This window comes from Lactuca virosa, chromosome 5, assembly GCF_052849685.1.
Source record: "Lactuca virosa cultivar CGN04683 chromosome 5, Lactuca_virosa_CGN04683_v6, whole genome shotgun sequence".
NCBI classification, from domain to species: Eukaryota; Viridiplantae; Streptophyta; class Magnoliopsida; order Asterales; family Asteraceae; genus Lactuca; species Lactuca virosa.
Genome location: NC_136430.1, coordinates 283967656 through 283990011, shown reverse-complemented (window position 1 = coordinate 283990011; position 22356 = coordinate 283967656). Strand labels below are relative to the sequence as shown.

The 22356-nt window shown below is 32.0% G+C and overlaps 1 protein-coding gene across 1 annotated transcript; it reads left to right on the top strand.

The window, feature by feature from the left end:
* The first annotated feature begins 19300 nt into the window (after window positions 1-19300).
* Window positions 19301-22045, top strand: LOC145117705 (LOW protein: nuclease-like protein). Its single transcript, XM_079054014.1, has 3 exons — window positions 19301-20730; window positions 21542-21584; window positions 21701-22045. The coding sequence occupies exons 1-2, from the start codon at window positions 19372-19374 to the stop codon at window positions 21554-21556; spliced, it is 1374 nt and encodes a 457-aa protein (XP_078910140.1). The 5' UTR covers window positions 19301-19371; the 3' UTR covers window positions 21557-21584; window positions 21701-22045.
* Window positions 22046-22356: the final 311 nt, after the last annotated feature.

Below are 22356 nucleotides of genomic sequence, written 5' to 3'. Positions count from 1 at the left end.
TACAACATATAATTTACACTAGAAATGAAGTGTTGAAGTTATTTTGGGAATGTGCAACTGTTACCGATGTTTTTTTCCCATGTCTTTTCTTTCGACTCTTGATTGCTGAAGTTTTCCAAGCGTTAATCTCAACGTCATCAACGGTTTTAGTAGGTTGCCAATCCTGAAGTTTATGTAATGTGATGCGTTATGTTCTGCCCAACATTAGTAGCTAGAACTGTGAATTTGATATGTGCAACCAAAGTATCTGCTTCAAAAATGTCCAATATTTATTCAATTAATCAAATTTATAAGGGTAAAAGTATAAATCCTATCAAGATTTTCATGAAAAATAGGGTATGACTGCAAAAACACTTTTTTCACACTCAATCAATCTTGATGCATCATATTTTGTTGGCACATATATACCTGTCAGTAATTAAACCCATAATCCATCATAAAATAAGAAATTGAAAGATAAATTTTTTTTAAAAAGATATAGAACACATCAACACACTTACACCTAATTGAAAAGGTCACGCCATGATAGGAAAATCTTGGTTTTTATAAAACTTAACATTTCACTTACATGTGGGAACACCAAGTGACTATATTCTTCAACTGCTCTTCTTTTAAAGATCCTGGTGTGAATGCATCGATACGTTTTGATGGCTAAGAATGCTCTTCTTTTAACGATCTTTACAGGAAGAGCGGTTGAAGAAGATCGTCACTTGGAGTTCCTACGTGTAAATGAAATGTTAAGATGTATAAAACCAAGATTTCTAATTTGTCCCCTTTTCAACTAGGTGTGTAAGTGTGTTGATGTATTTATTTCTCAATTTCTTATTATAATTGATGGATTACGGGTTTAATTGGTGACATATATGTGTCCGTAAAATATGATGCATTAAAATCGGTTAACTGTGTAAGGATGCTTTTTTGCTGCCATACCCAGTTCTTAATGAAAAGTTTTGTATGTGTTATATTTTGACCCTTATAAAGTTGATTATTTGAAGAAATAGTAGATAAAGTTAACCCTTACAGCATTTTAGGCGCATATGCTTTGGTTGCACATATCAAATTCACGGTTCTACTAATGCAGAGTGCATCACATTGTATAAACTGTAGGATTTGCAACCTACTAAAACCATTGATGACCCTGCGATTAACGCTTGGAAATCTAGCTTCGACTGTCAAGAGCCAAAAGAAAATACAACATAGAAAAAACATTAGTAACAATTGCGCATTCCCAAAATAACTTCAACACTTTGTTTCTAGTGTAAATTATATGTTGCAATAAGTAGCACGATGCATTCACCGTGGTTTTAAAATCGGTTGAAGCATATGCTTTAATTGCAACAGAAGCCTCGAGGCGGTAGGAAAATGTATATGAGGCGGCGCCTCAAGTGTTCTAGTTGTGACGGAAGCCTCAGATGAGAGAGGGGTGTGTTTTAGCTGAGGTGTGCTCACTTGATTTTTGAATTTTTTACCTTTGTACTTTCTAGATAGAGATAATAAAAAGATAAATACTTGAGATTTAAGATTTATTTGGCTTAATCACAATGATTTCTTCTATGGTTCTTCTTCCAATTCCTATTAAACCACCACAAAGCTTCTTCCCTTCAACAATTTTTACAGTTATATGCAACAACCTTTTTAAAGGCTTCTGACACGTCTTGATTCTGTAATAACAAAAAGAACAAACACATGATTTTTTTGTACATACAAGAGAAAACTTGGCATATAATTATCAAAAAGTATAAATCCATCCAATAATCATATAATATATTTATGGAAATCATAGGACGCATCATAGTAACTATGACATAAGCATTGATTAGTTGTATGTATGTATTTATGTACATACAATGGAATCACTTCGTCTTCACAAGCTACCTCTTAGATGCATTTGTGATTCCATTGTAGTAGATTAAGCTTTTGGGGTGTGCGATTTCTTAATGGTTCTTGATAGCGTCATTTAGGGACAATCAACTACACAATTATACAATGATGTATAGTGGTTGAACTCCACTCCAAAAGCTTAATCTACTACAATGGAATCACTCCGTCTTCACAAACTACCCGCCCCGCCCATGGTTTGATCCATATGAACACAAAAAGTATTTAATGCTAGACTTTATTGCCATGTTTATTCTATTTAGAAAAAACTATTCATATTTCTAAAAGTTTAAAATTCATTTCTATTTACAGAACATCATTTCTTTTAAGAAAACAAAAAACAAAATTTCAAATGCAACATACTTTCCTGACCATGAAACAAAACAGAGTTTCTTAAATACTAGGAGTGAGCATAGTTTGATAGCCCTTATGTTTTTCAACTAAAACCAAAACTGAAAAAAAAAACCGGTGTTTAATTTTTGAAAAACCAAGCCATCATTCTTTTTCGGTTCCGGGTTCTCATTTTATTTTTATATTCTAGGTTTTTTCATTGACAATGTTGATAAAATTTAACAAAAACACCATATCGAGGCATATCATTTTAGTTTTCAATAGAAACCATAAATACATGATAATTATTTTAATTTTTAACATATACATGAAATGACATAAATTAGGGTATTTCAACTTTTTTTTAAAGTTTGACAAAAACTGTAAAAATTAAAGTTGGTAACATGTACACTTGTACATGGTATGACTACATGGAGACCATTTCATAGTTTTTGTCTATTTGACTAATACGTTCAAAATTTCAATTCACAAACATTATACCATACTGTTAGCTAATAGTGTTGGATCAAATACTCGTGCTCCAATGCTGATTTCTTGAGAATCTATAAATATAACTGCTCGTTTTATGGCTTCACACTGAACATCTTTGTCCATGTTTAGAATAGTAAGACCGCTCAAGAGACGTGGATCCGTTTGAAAAATCTTTAAGAAGACACTAGCAAACGAAAGAAAAACAAAATTACAAACATTCTTTCTGAATTCTGTGATTTTAAGAAAAAGGCTGATGAATGTTTAGATCAAACCTTTGAAAGGTTCGGTATGTATACAAACTCGAAAGAAATGGAATCGAAAAGGATCAACATGAAACTATTGTTACTTTTATGCATTCTTTAAGGAAGGAATGAAAGTTAATCACGATAATGATGAAAGGTCACGGAAGTATGGTGTTTTGTAAAATATAGTCTTAAATTTATAAGAGCAATTACCAGTGTTAGGGATTATTATACAACTAGGCAAGTGTACCTAACCGGGGTTAATATAGTGTTGGTAAGACCGGATGTTGAAATCAAAGGGAAGGGGTACGATTCAGTTTAAAAAATTGAAATACTAATTAACCTATAAACTAATTAAAAGTTTGGGAAAATTTTGTTTTTAAATATGAAACGAAAATACTTGAATATCAAACTAAGAAGCTAGAAACAAGCTTAAAACAAAACAAGTTGAAAGTTGGATTTGGAATGGATAATTTAGATAGATTCGATTACCCCCTTTAGTTATGTCTAATATTAATGAAGTGCATGAATATTAACAACTACCTAGGGATTCCTAATGTGGTTAGAATTCTTGATTTGATTACTTACCCTATGATCATAAGGACATTAACAACAATGGTCATGTAACTAAATACCTTTAATAACAATCTTTTAAGTTCGTATTATGCAAGATTTAAACAGTTGCTCCTAATGGTCATAAAAATCAATTAATCACACAAATTTGTCATTTATATGACATTTCAATAACATCTTTATTTGTGTTTATGTCTTTTTTGAGGGGAGGTATTCACCTTGATCTTTTAATCTTTTACGATACTATAACATTTTTTTATAAGGACATGATTTCTCCAAATGATGCAAGTGCTTAATGGGCTATAAAGTTCCTCCTGTGATGCTTCTTATAGTCATAGTTACACTGTCATGACTTTTACCATGTTTTAAGAAATTATTGGCTTCCAATAGTTTTCTCTGTCGGATCATGACTTTTACCATGTTTTAAGAAATTGTTGGCTTCCAATAGGTTTCTCTGTGGGATCTTATCTTTCTCTCTCGTTAGGACTTTATTTGGCGTGGTTATTGTTTATGTGTAGTTACCTCCTATGATGCTTTTATTATTCATAGTTACATTGATAGGAAATCATGTTTCTTTTGGCCTTTTATAGCCTTTATAGTCATCCAACTTTATTCTTTGTATTTTTTATCAACATGGAAGTTATTTCTTTTTAATAAAAGTCATTATGCATGTTTTCTATTTGGAGTCATGGAGTTTCTAGTGTTTTTTTTCCTTGGCCTAGATGCAGGGGCGGACGCAATATTTCATAGTAGGGGTGACACGAGAAATTTAAATAGTGACACGATAGTAGAAAAAAATTCGAATTTTTTTGCATTGCGTACGGAAAAATCAGGCGTTGTCGGTGCCACTATGGGCACCATAACAAAACCACCCATGCGTAGATGTACTTTTTATTTTGTTTTTGTTGCTTCATATGGTGAAGTAACGAAACAGTTTCTTTAAATGATGTAATTTTTTATGTGCCATGGATTTACTTCTATGATGCTTTAAATAGTCATACTCATACTCATAGAGAAACAATTTTTCCCCATTAAAATCACACAAAAGCTTAAGGGTTCATCTACTCTAAGTGAAAACAAAAATTTCTTAGTCCATGATAAAAAAAAAAACAAAGAACACAAAGAAATCTTTATATGAATGCTAAGCATAATGACAAAACAAACCGAATGATTGAACTCATGATCCCTTAAATCCTTGCTCCAAATCTTCTTTCTAGCCTTGAAAATGTCTTGAAATTCCTTTTGGTCGTTTAAAAGTATCCAAAAACAGATGTGTTTTCTTTAGGTCAAAGATAAGTCTTTATTTATACTTTTTTCAAAACCCCATGCACAACACATCACGTATAGATAATGGATGTGTTGAATTCTTCAACTCTCTGTGTATGATTTAAACTCTCTAACTTCGACGCGTAGCATAAATTTCAGATGATGCCTCTCTATAATTGGTTTTCACTTAAAGAACCCTACAAAAAACCACTAATATTCAACCGAATATTGATCTCCATCCCCGAAGAAATTTAGTGGGTTTCTGTACTTTTTAAATTTCTTATAGAAAATTTCATCGAAGTCTGATTTTCGAACTCATAATTTGTATGTTGAATCATCATGTTCGATAAACCTACCCCCATGGCTTGAATATTTGTTGTGTAAAAACTTTCTTCATAAATGATTTTTAATGGTATTAAATGTATACTCGTATTTAAATTTAAGTTTGAAAGTTATGGTTTAATATTTTAGTATTTTCCAAAGTTTTTGTTTTTTAAAGGTTTTAAATATTGAAGGTCATGTTTTTATATTAACTATTTTATAAGAATTTTTTTATTAGGACGTTACAAGTTGGTATTAGAGCATGGTCTGAGTGATTTATGAATACATTTTTGTATGTTTAAACTCAAACCAAGGCTTAGGTTTTGAAAACTTCTTTAAAAATAAAACAAGTTTTAAAAAATTGTTTTAAATGAAATAAGTTTTGGAAAAAATTCATTAAAATGGGACAAGTTTTAAAAGCTAATTTTTTTTCAAACAAGTTTCAAAGTACAAATTTTTGAAGAAAACCTTTTCAAAAAACAAATTTCGAAAATTTGTTGGGTTAGACATATGAACTTAGTCTCATTGCATATTTTTGTTTGATTGTTGCTCTGAGACTAGGAACACTGGTCAGATCTTTCACCGGGCTTAAATGGTATGAAAAGTTTAATTTTTGAAAAACCAAGACATCATTCTTTTTCGGTTCCGGGTTCTCATTTTATTTTTATATTCTAGGTTTTTTCATTGACAATGTTGATAAAATTTAACAAAAACACCATATCGAGGCATATCATTTTAGTTTTCAATAGAAACCATAAATACATGATAATTATTTTAATTTTTAACATATACATGAAATGACATAAATTAGGGTATTTCAACTTTTTTTTAAAGTTTGACAAAAACTGTAAAAATTAAAGTTGGTAAAATGTACACTTGTACATGGTATGACTACATGGAGACCATTTCATAGTTTTTGTCTATTTGACTAATACGTTCAAAATTTCAATTCACAAACATTATACCATACTGTTAGCTAATAGTGTTGGATCAAATACTCGTGCTCCAATGCTGATTTCTTGAGAATCTATAAATATAACTGCTCGTTTTATGGCTTCACACCGAACATCTTTGTCCATGTTTAGAATAGTAAGACCGCTCAAGAGACGTGGATCCGTTTGAAAAATCTTTAAGAAGACACTAGCAAACGAAAGAAAAACAAAATTACAAACATTCTTTCTGAATTCTGTGATTTTAAGAAAAAGGCTGATGAATGTTTAGATCAAACCTTTGAAAGGTTCGGTATGTATACAAACTCGAAAGAAATGGAATCGAAAAGGATCAACATGAAACTATTGTTACTTTTATGCATTCTTTAAGGAAGGAATGAAAGTTAATCACGATAATGATGAAAGGTCACGGAAGTATGGTGTTTTGTAAAATATAGTCTTAAATTTATAAGAGCAATTACCGGTGTTAGGGATTATTATACAACTAGGCAAGTGTACCTAACCGGGGTTAATATAGTGTTGGTAAGACCGGATGTTGAAATCAAAGGGAAGGGGTACGATTCAGTTTAAAAAATTGAAATATTTATTAACCTATAAACTAATTAAAAGTTTGGGAAAATTTTGTTTTTAAATATGAAACGAAAATACTTGAATATCAAACTAAGAAGCTAGAAACAAGCTTAAAACAAAACAAGTTGAAAGTTGGATTTGGAATGGATAATTTAGATAGATTCGATTACCCCCTTTAGTTATGTCTAATATTAATGAAGTGCATGAATATTAACAACTACCTAGGGATTCCTAATGTGGTTAGAATTCTTGATTTGATTACTTACCCTATGATCATAAGGACATTAACAACAATGGTCATGTAACTAAATATCTTTAATAACAATCTTTTAAGTTCGTATTATGCAAGATTTAAACTGTTGCTCCCAATGGTCATAAAAATCAATTAATCACACAAATTTGTCATTTATATGACATTTCAATAACATATTTATTTGTGTTTATGTCTTTTTTGAGGGGAGGTATTCACCTTGATCTTTTAATCTTTTACGATACTATAACATTTTTTTATAAGGACATGATTTCTCCAAATGATGCAAGTGCTTAATGGGCTATGAAGTTCCTCCTGTGATGCTTCTTATAGTCATAGTTACACTGTCATGACTTTTACCATGTTTTAAGAAATTATTGGCTTCCAATAGTTTTCTCTGTCGGATCATGACTTTTACCATGTTTTAAGAAATTGTTGGCTTCCAATAGTTTTCTCTGTGGGATCTTATCTTTCTCTCTCGTTAGGACTTTATTTGGCGTGGTTATTGTTTATGTGTAGTTACCTCCTATGATGCTTTTATTATTCATAGTTACATTGATAGGAAATCATGTTTCTTTTGGCCTTTTATAGCCTTTATAGTCATCCAACTTTATTCTTTGTATTTTTTATCAACATGGAAGTTATTTCTTTTTAATAAAAGTCATTATGCATGTTTTCTATTTGGAGTCATGGAGTTTCTAGTGTTTTTTTTCCTTGGCCTAGATGCAGGGGCGGACGCAATATTTCATAGCAGGGGTGACACGAGAAATTTAAATAGTGACACGATAGTAGAAAAAAATTCGAATTTTTTTGCATTGCGTACGGAAAAATCAGGCGTTGTCGGTGCCACTATGGGCACCATAACAAAACCACCCATGCGTAGATTTACTTTTTATTTTGTTTTTGTTGCTTCATATGGTGAAGTAACGAAACAGTTTCTTTAAATGATGTAATTTTTTATGTGCCATGGATTTACTTCTATGATGCTTTAAATAGTCATACTCATACTCATAGAGAAACAATTTTTCCCCATTAAAATCACACAAAAGCTTAAGGGTTCATCTACTCTAAGTGAAAACAAAAATTTCTTAGTCCATGATAAAAAAAAACAAAGAACACAAAGAAATCTTTATATGAATGCTAAGCATAATGACAAAACAAACCGAATGATTGAACTCATGATCCCTTAAATCCTTGCTCCAAATCTTCTTTCTAGCCTTGAAAATGTCTTGAAATTCCTTTTGGTCGTTTAAAAGTATCCAAAAACAGACGTGTTTTCTTTAGGTCAAAGATAAGTCTTTATTTATACTTTTTTCAAAACCCCATGCACAACACATCACGTATAGATAATGGATGTGTTGAATTCTTCAACTCTCTGTGTATGATTTAAACTCTCTAACTTCGACGCGTAGCATAAATTTCAGATGATGCCTCTCTATAATTGGTTTTCACTTAAAGAACCCTACAAAAAACCACTAATATTCAACCGAATATTGATCTCCGTCCCCGAAGAAATTTAGTGGGTTTCTGTACTTTTTAAATTTCTTATAGAAAATTTCATCGAAGTCTGATTTTCGAACTCATAATTTGTATGTTGAATCATCATGTTCGATAAACCTACCCCCATGGCTTGAATATTTGTTGTGTAAAAACTTTCTTCATAAATGATTTTTAATGGTATTAAATGTATACTCGTATTTAAATTTAAGTTTGAAAGTTATGGTTTAATATTTTAGTATTTTCCAAAGTTTTTGTTTTTTAAAGGTTTTAAATATTGAAGGTCATGTTTTTATATTAACTATTTTATAAGAATTTTTTTATTAGGACGTTACAAGTTGGTATTAGAGCATGGTCTGAGTGATTTATGAATACATTTTTGTATGTTTAAACTCAAACCAAGGCTTAGGTTTTGAAAACTTCTTTAAAAATAAAACAAGTTTTAAAAAATTGTTTTAAATGAAATAAGTTTTGGAAAAAATTCATTAAAATGGGACAAGTTTTAAAAGCTAAATTTTTTTCAAACAAGTTTCATAAGTACAAATTTTTGAAGAAAACCTTTTCAAAAAACAAATTTCGAAAATTTGTTGGGTTAGGCATATGAACTTAGTCTCATTGCATATTTTTGTTTGATTGTTGCTCTGAGACTAGGAACACTGGTCAGATCTTTCACCGGGCTTAAATGGTATGAAAAGTTTAATTTTTGAAAAACCAAGACATCATTCTTTTTCGGTTCCGGGTTCTCATTTTATTTTTATATTCTAGGTTTTTTCATTCACAATGTTGATAAAATTTAACAAAAACAACATATCGAGGCATATCATTTTAATTTTCAATAGAAACCATAAATACATGATAATTATTTTAATTTTTAACATATACATGAAATGACATAAATTAGGGTATTTCAACTTTTTTTTAAAGTTTGACAAAAACTGTAAAAATTAAAGTTGGTAACATGTACACTTGTACATGGTATGACTACATGGAGACCATTTCATAGTTTTTGTCTATTTGACTAATACGTTCAAAATTTCAATTCACAAACATTATACAATACTGTTAGCTAATAGTGTTGGATCAAGTACTCGTGCTCCAATGCTGATTTCTTGAGAATCTATAAATATAATTGCTCGTTTTATGGCTTCACACCGAACATCTTTTTCCATGTTTAGAATAGTAAGACCGCTCAAGAGACGTGGATCCGTTTGAAAAATCTTTAAGAAGACACTAGCAAACGAAAGAAAAACAAAATTACAAACATTCTTTCTGAATTCTGTGATTTTAAGAAAAAGGCTGATGAATGTTTAGATCAAACCTTTGAAAGGTTCGGTATGTATACAAACTCGAAAGAAATGGAATCGAAAAGGATCAACATGAAATTATTGTTACTTTTATGCATTCTTTAAGGAAGGAATGAAAGTTAATCACGATAATGATGAAAGGTCACGGAAGTATGGTGTTTTGTAAAATATAGTCTTAAATTTATAAGAGCAATTACCGGTGTTAGGGATTATTATACAACTAGGCAAGTGTACCTAACCGGGGTTAATATAGTGTTGGTAAGATCGGATGTTGAAATCAAAGGGAAGGGGTACGATTCAGTTTAAAAAATTGAAATATTAATTAACCTATAAACTAATTAAAAGTTTGGGAAAATTTTGTTTTTAAATATGAAACGAAAATACTTGAATATCAAACTAAGAAGCTAGAAACAAGCTTAAAACAAAACAAGTTGAAAGTTGGATTTGGAATGGATAATTTAGATAGATTCGATTACCCCCTTTAGTTATGTCTAATATTAATGAAGTGCATGAATATTAACAACTACCTAGGGATTCCTAATGTGGTTAGAATTCTTGATTTGATTACTTACCCTATGATCATAAGGACATTAACAACAATGGTCATGTAACTAAATACCTTTAATAACAATCTTTTAAGTTCGTATTATGCAAGATTTAAACTGTTGCTCCCAATGGTCATAAAAATCAATTAATCACACAAATTTGTCATTTATATGACATTTCAATAACATATTTATTTGTGTTTATGTCTTTTTTGAGGGGAGGTATTCACCTTGATCTTTTAATCTTTTCGGATACTATAACATTTTTTTATAAGGACATGATTTCTCCAAATGATGCAAGTGCTTAATGGGCTATGAAGTTCCTCCTGTGATGCTTCTTATAGTCATAGTTACACTGTCATGACTTTTACCATGTTTTAAGAAATTATTGGCTTCCAATAGTTTTCTCTGTCGGATCATGACTTTTACCATGTTTTAAGAAATTGTTGGCTTCCAATAGTTTTCTCTGTGGGATCTTATCTTTCTCTCTCGTTAGGACTTTATTTGGCGTGGTTATTGTTTATGTGTAGTTACCTCCTATGATGCTTTTATTATTCATAGTTACATTGATAGGAAATCATGTTTCTTTTGGCCTTTTATAGCCTTTATAGTCATCCAACTTTATTCTTTGTATTTTTTATCAACATGGAAGTTATTTCTTTTTAATAAAAGTCATTATGCATGTTTTCTATTTGGAGTCATGGAGTTTCTAGTGTTTTTTTTCCTTGGCCTAGATGCAGGGGCGGACGCAATATTTCATAGCAGGGGTGACACGAGAAATTTAAATAGTGACACGATAGTAGAAAAAAATTCGAATTTTTTTTGCATTGCGTACGGAAAAGTCAGGCGTTGTCGGTGCCACTATGGGCACCATAACAAAACCACCCATGCGTAGATGTACTTTTTATTTTGTTTTTGTTGCTTCATATGGTGAAGTAACGAAACAGTTTCTTTAAATGATGTAATTTTTTATGTGCCATGGATTTACTTCTATGATGCTTTAAATAGTCATACTCATACTCATAGAGAAACAATTTTTCCCCATTAAAATCACACAAAAGCTTAAGGGTTCATCTACTCTAAGTGAAAACAAAAATTTCTTAGTCCATGATAAAAAAAAAACAAAGAACACAAAGAAATCTTTATATGAATGCTAAGCATAATGACAAAACAAACCGAATGATTGAACTCATGATCCCTTAAATCCTTGCTCCAAATCTTCTTTCTAGCCTTGAAAATGTCTTGAAATTCCTTTTGGTCGTTTAAAAGTATCCAAAAACAGATGTGTTTTCTTTAGGTCAAAGATAAGTCTTTATTTATACTTTTTTCAAAACCCCATGCACAACACATCACGTATAGATAATGGATGTGTTGAATTCTTCAACTCTCTGTGTATGATTTAAACTCTCTAACTTCGACGCGTAGCATAAATTTCAGATGATGCCTCTCTATAATTGGTTTTCACTTAAAGAACCCTACAAAAAACCACTAATATTCAACCGAATATTGATCTCCATCCCCGAAGAAATTTAGTGGGTTTCTGTACTTTTTAAATTTCTTATAGAAAATTTCATCGAAGTCTGATTTTCGAACTCATAATTTGTATGTTGAATCATCATATTCGATAAACCTACCCCCATGGCTTGAATATTTGTTGTGTAAAAACTTTCTTCATAAATGATTTTTAATGGTATTAAATGTATACTCGTATTTAAATTTAAGTTTGAAAGTTATGGTTTAATATTTTAGTATTTTCCAAAGTTTTTGTTTTTTAAAGGTTTTAAATATTGAAGGTCATGTTTTTATATTAACTATTTTATAAGAATTTTTTTATTAGGACGTTACAAGTTGGTATTAGAGCATGGTCTGAGTGATTTATGAATACATTTTTGTATGTTTAAACTCAAACCAAGGCTTAGGTTTTGAAAACTTCTTTAAAAATAAAACAAGTTTTAAAAAATTGTTTTAAATGAAATAAGTTTTGGAAAAAATTCATTAAAATGGGACAAGTTTTAAAAGCTAAATTTTTTTCAAACAAGTTTCAAAGTACAAATTTTGGAAGAAAACCTTTTCAAAAAACAAATTTCGAAAATTTGTTGGGTTAGGCATATGAACTTAGTCTCATTGCATATTTTTGTTTGATTGTTGCTCTGAGACTAGGAACACTGGTCAGATCTTTCACCGGGCTTAAATGGTATGAAAAGTTTAATTTTTGAAAAACCAAGACATCATTCTTTTTCGGTTCCGGGTTCTCATTTTATTTTTATATTCTAGGTTTTTTCATTCACAATGTTGATAAAATTTAACAAAAACACCATATCGAGGCATATCATTTTAATTTTCAATAGAAACCATAAATACATGATAATTATTTTAATTTTTACATATACATGAAATGACATAAATTAGGGTATTTCAACTTTTTTTTAAAGTTTGACAAAAACTGTAAAAATTAAAGTTGGTAACATGTACACTTGTACATGGTATGACTACATGGAGACCATTTCATAGTTTTTGTCTATTTGACTAATACGTTCAAAATTTCAATTCACAAACATTATACAATACTGTTAGCTAATAGTGTTGGATCAAGTACTCGTGCTCCAATGCTGATTTCTTGAGAATCTATAAATATAACTGCTCGTTTTATGGCTTCACACCGAACATCTTTGTCCATGTTTAGAATAGTAAGACCGCTCAAGAGACGTGGATCCGTTTGAAAAATCTTTAAGAAGACACTAGCAAACGAAAGAAAAACAAAATTACAAACATTCTTTCTGAATTCTGTGATTTTAAGAAAAAGGCTGATGAATGTTTAGATCAAACCTTTGAAAGGTTCGGTATGTATACAAACTCGAAAGAAATGGAATCGAAAAGGATCAACATGAAATTATTGTTACTTTTATGCATTCTTTAAGGAAGGAATGAAAGTTAATCACGATAATGATGAAAGGTCACGGAAGTATGGTGTTTTGTAAAATATAGTCTTAAATTTATAAGAGCAATTACCGGTGTTAGGGATTATTATACAACTAGGCAAGTGTACCTAACCGGGGTTAATATAGTGTTGGTAAGACCGGATGTTGAAATCAAAGGGAAGGGGTACGATTCAGTTTAAAAAATTGAAATACTAATTAACCTATAAACTAATTAAAAGTTTGGGAAAATTTTGTTTTTAAATACGAAACGAAAATACTTGAATATCAAACTAAGAAGCTAGAAACAAGCTTAAAACAAAACAAGTTGAAAGTTGGATTTGGAATGGATAATTTAGATAGATTCGATTACCCCCTTTAGTTATGTCTAATATTAATGAAGTGCATGAATATTAACAACTACCTAGGGATTCCTAATGTGGTTAGAATTCTTGATTTGATTACTTACCCTGTGATCATAAGGACATTAACAACAATGGTCATGTAACTAAATACCTTTAATAACAATCTTTTAAGTTCGTATTATGCAAGATTTAACCTGTTGCTCCTAATGGTCATAAAAATCAATTAATCACACAAATTTGTCATTTATATGACATTTCAATAACATCTTTATTTGTGTTTATGTCTTTTTTGAGGGGAGGTATTCACCTTGATCTTTTAATCTTTTACGATACTATAACATTTTTTTATAAGGACATGATTTCTCCAAATGATGCAAGTGCTTAATGGGCTATAAAGTTCCTCCTGTGATGCTTCTTATAGTCATAGTTACACTGTCATGACTTTTACCATGTTTTAAGAAATTATTGGCTTCCAATAGTTTTCTCTGTCGGATCATGACTTTTACCATGTTTTAAGAAATTGTTGGCTTCCAATAGGTTTCTCTGTGGGATCTTATCTTTCTCTCTCGTTAGGACTTTATTTGGCGTGGTTATTGTTTATGTGTAGTTACCTCCTATGATGCTTTTATTATTCATAGTTACATTGATAGGAAATCATGTTTCTTTTGGCCTTTTATAGCCTTTATAGTCATCCAACTTTATTCTTTGTATTTTTTATCAACATGGAAGTTATTTCTTTTTAATAAAAGTCATTATGCATGTTTTCTATTTGGAGTCATGGAGTTTCTAGTGTTTTTTTCCTTGGCGTAGATGCAGGGGCGGACGCAATATTTCATAGTAGGGGTGACACGAGAAATTTAAATAGTGACACGATAGTAGAAAAAAATTCGAATTTTTTTGCATTGCGTACGGAAAAATCAGGCGTTGTCGGTGCCACTATGGGCACCATAACAAAACCACCCATGCATAGATGTACTTTTTATTTTGTTTTTGTTGCTTCATATGGTGAAGTAACGAAATAGTTTCTTTAAATGATGTAATTTTTTATGTGCCATGGATTTACTTCTATGATGCTTTAAATAGTCATACTCATACTCATAGAGAAACAATTTTTCCCCATTAAAATCACACAAAAGCTTAAGGGTTCATCTACTCTAAGTGAAAACAAAAATTTCTTAGTCCATGATAAAAAAAAAACAAAGAACACAAAGAAATCTTTATATGAATGCTAAGCATAATGACAAAACAAACCGAATGATTGAACTCATGATCCCTTAAATCCTTGCTCCAAATCTTCTTTCTAGCCTTGAAAATGTCTTGAAATTCCTTTTGGTCGTTTAAAAGTATCCAAAAACAGATGTGTTTTCTTTAGGTCAAAGATAAGTCTTTATTTATACTTTTTTCAAAACCCCATGAACAACACATCACGTATAGATAATGGATGTGTTGGATTCTTCAACTCTCTGTGTATGATTTAAACTCTCTAACTTCGACGCGTAGCATAAATTTCAGATGATGCCTCTCTATAATTGGTTTTCACTTAAAGAACCCTACAAAAAACCACTAATATTCAACCGAATATTGATCTCCATCCCCGAAGAAATTTAGTGGGTTTCTGTACTTTTTAAATTTCTTATAGAAAATTTCATCGAAGTCTGATTTTCGAACTCATAATTTGTATGTTGAATCATCATGTTCGATAAACCTACCCCCATGGCTTGAATATTTGTTGTGTAAAAAACTTTCTTCATAAATGATTTTTAATGGTATTAAATGTATACTCGTATTTAAATTTAAGTTTGAAAGTTATGGTTTAATATTTTAATATTTTCCAAAGTTTTTGTTTTTTAAAGGTTTTAAATATTGAAGGTCATGTTTTTATATTAACTATTTTATAAGAATTTTTTTATTAGGACGTTACAAGTTGGTATTAGAGCATGGTTTGAGGGATTTATGAATACATTTTTGTATGTTTAAACTCAAACCAAGGCTTAGGTTTTGAAAACTTCTTTAAAAATAAAACAAGTTTTAAAAAATTGTTTTAAATGAAATAAGTTTTGGAAAAAATTCATTAAAATGGGACAAGTTTTAAAAGCTAAATTTTTTTCAAACAAGTTTCAAAGTACAAATTTTTAAAGAAAACCTTTTCAAAAAACAAATTTCGAAAATTTGTTGGGTTAGGCATATGAACTTAGTCTCATTGCATATTTTTGTTTGATTGTTGCTCTGAGACTAGGAACACTGGTCAGATCTTTCACCGGGCTTAAATGGTATGAAAGGGAAGAGAATGTAAAACATGCATTCATCCAGAGTTCAACGGTTAGCGAGCCACAAGGTTTAGTATATTTTGTTTTGCATGATAGAAAGTTATACTTATGTATATATAGATGTTAAGCATGCTTGGCCTACTTGAATGGGAGTAGATGTATTGTGTGCTTATGTGATGAAGCATGCTAGGCAGTTAATGATTGTGTATTGTTGATGCTTATGCATACTAGAAATGTTTAAATGAGGATGATTACCTTATGTGTTGTATGCCTTTATGTGCTTTACATGCATGATATATGCAATATAATCGATATTGATAATTAGCGGTAAGTATGCCTTTAGCTATTCATAACAGAAATAACATAGGCTTAGAATTCTTGATATGACCTTATTGCATGTTTTTGTTTGATTGTTGATTTAGGGTGGGATTATCTATTCGAATGCCTATCTGATTTGATGTTATGCATGTATGTTGCATCTTGCCATCATCGTTAAATGTCTTGAGTCGGTGTGAAATGTTAAAGTGCATTCTCAGGGTAATCTAAAAACACTAATGAAGTGTATAAGTAAGTAATATCCAACTCATCTAGTTAGCGAGACTTCATGTGATCTCCAAGAACAAGTATCTATAGGTGTGGAAGATAGTATGGCCCGTACAATCGAAAGCATATGATAGATACATGAGTCTGGAAGAATCATGAAGGCCCCTAAAGATTTGGTGAGTGATAGATGAAAGTAAAGTATTACCAAGTAAAAGAAAATCATATTAACAAAAGTATTACTTTGATATGGTGGTGGATCTGGGAGTGGATCAGAGACAAAGAGACTCGAGAAGTATCAAGGATTCATTCAGAGGGTTAGGTTCTTGGACCTATACATATATCAAGCGGAAGAGATAAAATTGTGTTTGTTCACGAGATCTGTCAAAACTTTCATTATAATGATAAATAGTATTAAGATAATACATGGAATCACAGAGGTCATGTAAATAAGCAGGAAGGGTTGAATTTTATAGGCTTAGAATCTTTAATTTATCCTTATTGTATGTCTTGTTTGATTGTTGCTTTAGGGATCGAGTTAATCATTCAAATACCTATTTAAATTATGGTTGGGGATCACGTACTACTAAAGGTAACACCACAGAAAGGCATCATTAGATTTAGGAAAAAGAGACAAGCTAGGTCCTTATATATGGTTTTTGTGATAGAGGAACCCAAGTTAAAGTTCATGATATATCTTAATTGGACACCGAACAGGGAGATTAGTGTTGTTGTAGACATGAATTGGTTAAGGCAACATCATGCCTCGATCGACTACAAGCGACAATAAAAGGAAGGTAAACCCCGAGTAGGGAAGAGCTAAAACTTCACAAGGAATAAAGGAAGTGTAGAACACCGATTAGTGGCGGTGATGTAGGGGAGTGAGTTCTTAGCAACACTAATGTAGTCGGAAGAATATAGAGGATTTCCAAAGAATCGAGGATGATTATGAGTTTCCCAAGAGTCATCATGGAGCTATGCATGATTAGAATTACATAGGCTTAATTTTTTTGACTTAGCCCTTCTATATGTTCTTATTTGGTTGTTGCTTTAGGGTGGAGTCAGTTATTCGAAGGCTGATCAAACTATGTATTTATACATAGTTACTTAGTATCAAGGTTGTAATTCATAAAAGGTGTTAGAGTTAATAGTCCAGTGAAAGGAATATGTTCCTAAGGGAACGATCATAAAACAAAAGTCTTTTTTTACAATGAGTGGTTTGTAATGGGGTTGAGAACTTTGAAGAAGATCTCTTTGCATGTTCTTTTTTTTTTTATTATTATTGTTGCTTAGGAATTTGAAGCATGGTCTGGAGACTCGATTTAAATTTCTCAATGAGAATAAGAAAGGTGATGAAACGTATTCAGTTTAAGAGTATGGATTATTGCATTGTGAATTATCCTGATTCTTTATATCAATTATTGACCATCATATTCTAATGGTTGTGTATCTTGGATGACTTCATTCTCGTCGTACACACATATCGCGTTTCCTTCATGTTCTATTATCATATTATGCAATATGATACATGTATATATCACCTTTGTCATATTAGAAATATCACCAAACATGGATGCTTTTGCAAACTATCTGCCAACGCTTTTTAAGTGCTCCAAACGCTCGTTCGAAATCTTTTCTTGCTTTTTCTTGGACTCTCTTAAATCTGGACCTCTGATGGTCATCCGGACATGACAAACTTTTAATGAAAACAGAAAGGTCAGGATAGATCACATCCACAAGATAGTACCCGAATTTGTATTTCGTTCCTCGGAGTACAAATGACGAATCTGGGGCAGTACTGTCATACACATTGTTGAATATTGGTGAGTTATTCAGAATATTAATATCATTAAGGGAACCAGAACTACCGAAAAATGCATACTAGATCCACAAATCCTATGAGGCTACAACTTCAAGCACGACCGTAGGATAATGATAATTACCCTTTGTGTATTGTCCATGATATGCGTTAGGACACATACTCTATTTCCAATGCATGCAATCTAAACTTCCTAACATCCCAGGCAAACCATGCACATTTCCATGATGAGCATACAACTTTTGTATGTCACTAGCAGTAGGACGACACAAATATCATGGACCATACAAAGACATGGAAGTTATGCAAAATTCGTGAAGACTTTCGCGGGCAGTACGTGCAGACATCCTAAACCTCTCGTCTAGTGCATCAGGGGGATGACATATGCTAACATACGAAATACAACAATACATTTTTGAATTGGATCAAAGCCTAACGTACCTCTTGTGTCCGGGCGTTGCCTCATATACTCTGACATTGAAGTCACACCTTCTACAACACGCATAAACAAATCTTTATGCATCCTGAACCGTGGCAAAAATAATATCCTTCAAACATAGCATTCTCGTCAAAATAATCTTGCATGAGACGTTGGTGGGCCGTTTCACACTGTCTTTGGATATGTCTTCTTCGTTTATGGTACGCATTGCTTGATTTAATGTTGTTAAGATGTTGTTCTAGCCTATTATGTATGGAGAAGACCGACTGTACTACGCTATAAAAACATCGTCCGATGAAGACGAAGACGACATTGTTTTGTATGAAGAGTTGTTAAGATGTGGTCTTATATGTAGTGTGGTTTGAGAGAGTTTGTAAAAGATATGGTATTTTGTGTGTGTAAATTATTGAGACTTAAGAGTGTGGTTTGATTTATATTAGTTGAATAAGTTGGTAAATAATTTATTATATCTCAATTGAGTCAAAGAATTAGCAATCCGGTCAAATCCCCCTTCATCCAATCACAAGCCAAACAAACCTTCTCTCTCATCTCGTTACGTCTGTAGCAAGGCAACCATGGCGAGCGCCAGGGGACGGTGTTCGAAATGCGTAGCGACCGATGGCGAGCAGCTTTAACGACTCCAGTCGGCCTGGCCTAAGTGTTAGCTTACCAAGAAGGGGTGTTTCATCGACCATAAATGGAATATACTATTTATTTCGAATTTAAATATTATCTAGTAATACCTACAATAAGCCTTCAGTTCTGGAAAAAGAAAAACCTGCCCTTGTTCATTTGCTTTGGAGGTTACATGGCCGGCGCCGGTGGAACCAAGAATTCGACGGTGGCGAAGTCATCTTCCTCAGCCGCTGCCAAACGTAACAACAACAATCTAAAACTTCAGCAACAACAATTGCAACAAACACCCTCAACTCGCCGCCAGAACCTTCTTCAATTGGTCGCAGCGGCAGCGTCCGCCACCGCCGCCGCTCACTCCTTCCTCGCCAACCACGACCTCGCTCTCCACCCTGCCCAAACCCTAACCCTCGAATCCAACATTTCCGCTGTGTCTCTCTCCATCTCTAACCTACTTTCCCTCATTCACCATCCGATCGCCTTCGCAGTCCCCCGCCCCCCTCCTCCTCCACCCTCATGGTTTTACCGCTTTATGTCTTCACAAAATGATAACGACCAGTTATTCATCGAATCATTTCGAATGTCTAAACAATCGTTTTCTTACTTACTCGCACTCCTAACCCCTTCCCTATCATCCCTCACAATTCCTCCCAATTACGCCGTTTCCGCTACTCTCTTCCGCCTCGCGCACGCTGCTTCTTTCAATGCGGTTGCAAGACGCTTCGATCTCGATTCTCCGACCGCCTGCCGGGTTTTCTTTGTGGTATGTAAAGCAATAATCGATAATCTAGGTCATTTCTTTGAGTTAAGGACTGATTTGAACAGAATCGTACTTGGTTTTGGATGGATTTCACTTCCCAATTGTTGTGGGGTTTTAGGAATCGATAGTTTTGCTGTTAAAGGAAACCTATTCGGTGAAAATGGGTCTGTAATGGTTCAAGCATTGGTCGATTCAGAAGGTAGATTCTTAGACGTTTCAGCTGGTTGGCCTAGCACAATGAAACCCGAAATGGTTTTAAGACAATCAGAGCTGTTCTCCTCCATTGAAGAATCAAGGGAATTGTTAATTGGTCCATCTTATGAACTCAACGATGGCACTTCAATCCCTCAATACATTTTAGGTGAATCTTGTTTCCCTCTTTTGCCATGGCTGATCACCCCTTTTCGAAAATCTGATACTGATGATCATGAAGATGAAGACGATGTTAATGATGGTTGTTTGAATCTGAGTTCTTCAAAACAAGCTTTTAATTCTGTACATAATCGAGGGATGGAGTTGCTTGATACTGCATTTGGGAGGCTTAGATCAAGGTGGAGAATTTTGTCAAAAGAATGGATGGAGGAATCAATTGAATCTTTCCCTTATGTTGTGGTTGCATGTTGTTTGCTTCATAATTTTCTTATAAAGTCTAATGAGGAGTTTCCTGATGAAGATTCGGATTATATGAGGAATCATGATCTTCCAGATTATGAAGGAGAAGGGGATGAGACTGGAGAGAGGATTAGAAGTGCCATTGCTTCAGATTTAAGTCGGGTAAGTCAAAATTCAATCATTCATGTGCATAAAAATTCCTTACTTTTTTAATATTAGTATGTGTCATAGAATTCGGTTTTGTTAACAATGCACATATTAGTTCCTATGGTTATTGTTATCAAAATTTTCCTTTTTAGGGAAAAGATGGATGTCTAATCCACAATTCCATTATGTCAAAAGTATTAAGGATATGAATCTTGGATTGATTGTTGTCTGGCTAAATAATGTTTAAGAATTATTTAAGAGAAAAAACAAATTTGGGAAATTTTGTAAAAAATTAGGACTTAATGGAGAAAGCCTCCTTTACATCACTTTCTATTTTGAGTATTTCTTTATGCATTAAGTCATGAAGAAATGTCAATATATACCTTATCCAATTAAGTCATGTCTCCATTTAGTCTATTAAGTAAAAAAGGATATGATGTAAGAGTGTTCTTCTCTGTAAAGATTTGGCAAATGCTACTTTTAGATACAATCTATTTTAACTATAGTAATGTTTTTGATAAGTTATTTATAGTTTTTTTTAAGAATGTCATTCATAATTTCATATATTATCCTATTTTCATTTAGCACATCCAAACAACCCCTTGATGGGAAGAACAAATTATTTTTTTCTAAGAATTTTTTTGCCTCCTTTTGTTTTTACCTTTTAAAATTTAAACAACTGCTAAAGTTAAATCTTTTGTGATTAGAAGGTTTTGTCATCGTTTGAAATTGATCACCATTTACCTTTTAGTATGAATTGTAATTGAATCTTTATTAAATATTTACTAATGACATTTAAAATTTGCAATACTTTTCATTATCTCAGTGGGAAGATTGTTGATTTCTAATAGAGCAGGAGAAGAAGCAAGGTAAGATTTTAGATATTGCAAATTTGCAATGATTAATAATTTCAAAAAGAATTTTTTTTTTTCTTATGTTACTTTATTGTTAATCTGATGAAGTGTTTTTGTTCGAGAAATCACAGAAAATGGTGTTGCTGGCTACCTGGAATTATCAGAAATGAAACTTTGATCATTGTGAAAGGTTCTGAATTTTTGTAGATACCTTCAAGGGTTTTTTTTTTTTTTTTTTTTTTTTTTTTTTTGCAAATTTGGTAAGAAAAAAATGCTTGTCAAGTTTGTCTTTTTAGGAAAAGAATGCTTCCTAGATATCATATATGGAATTGAAATCGAAAATATCGTGTCTTTTTGTTGTCATACTTTAAGTACTCGTTTTGGTCTTGTTTGTAAGGACATGACACAACATAGTGGCGTTATACTGTGTTGGCCTACTTAGACCGATACTTGAGACTGAGAGTGATCTGATATAATACCTCAGATGAAACTAATGTTAAGCATCCACAATAGGGAGCTTTTTCAATATTTTAATGGGGCCTATAGCTTTCAACCAATAAAAAAACTAAACCAAGAGCTTATTTGATCATTTTAATGGGACTATGTATATCTTTTATTATTTATAATATATAACTTTGTCAAAAAGCTTTCTTATTGTGGAGGAATTTTTAAACCAAGAGCTTATTTAATCATTTTCATGGGCCATATGTATTTTTTATTAATTTTAATTTATAACAAGATTTCATCAAAAAGCTTTCTTGTGGAGGAAATTTTTTATATGAAAAAT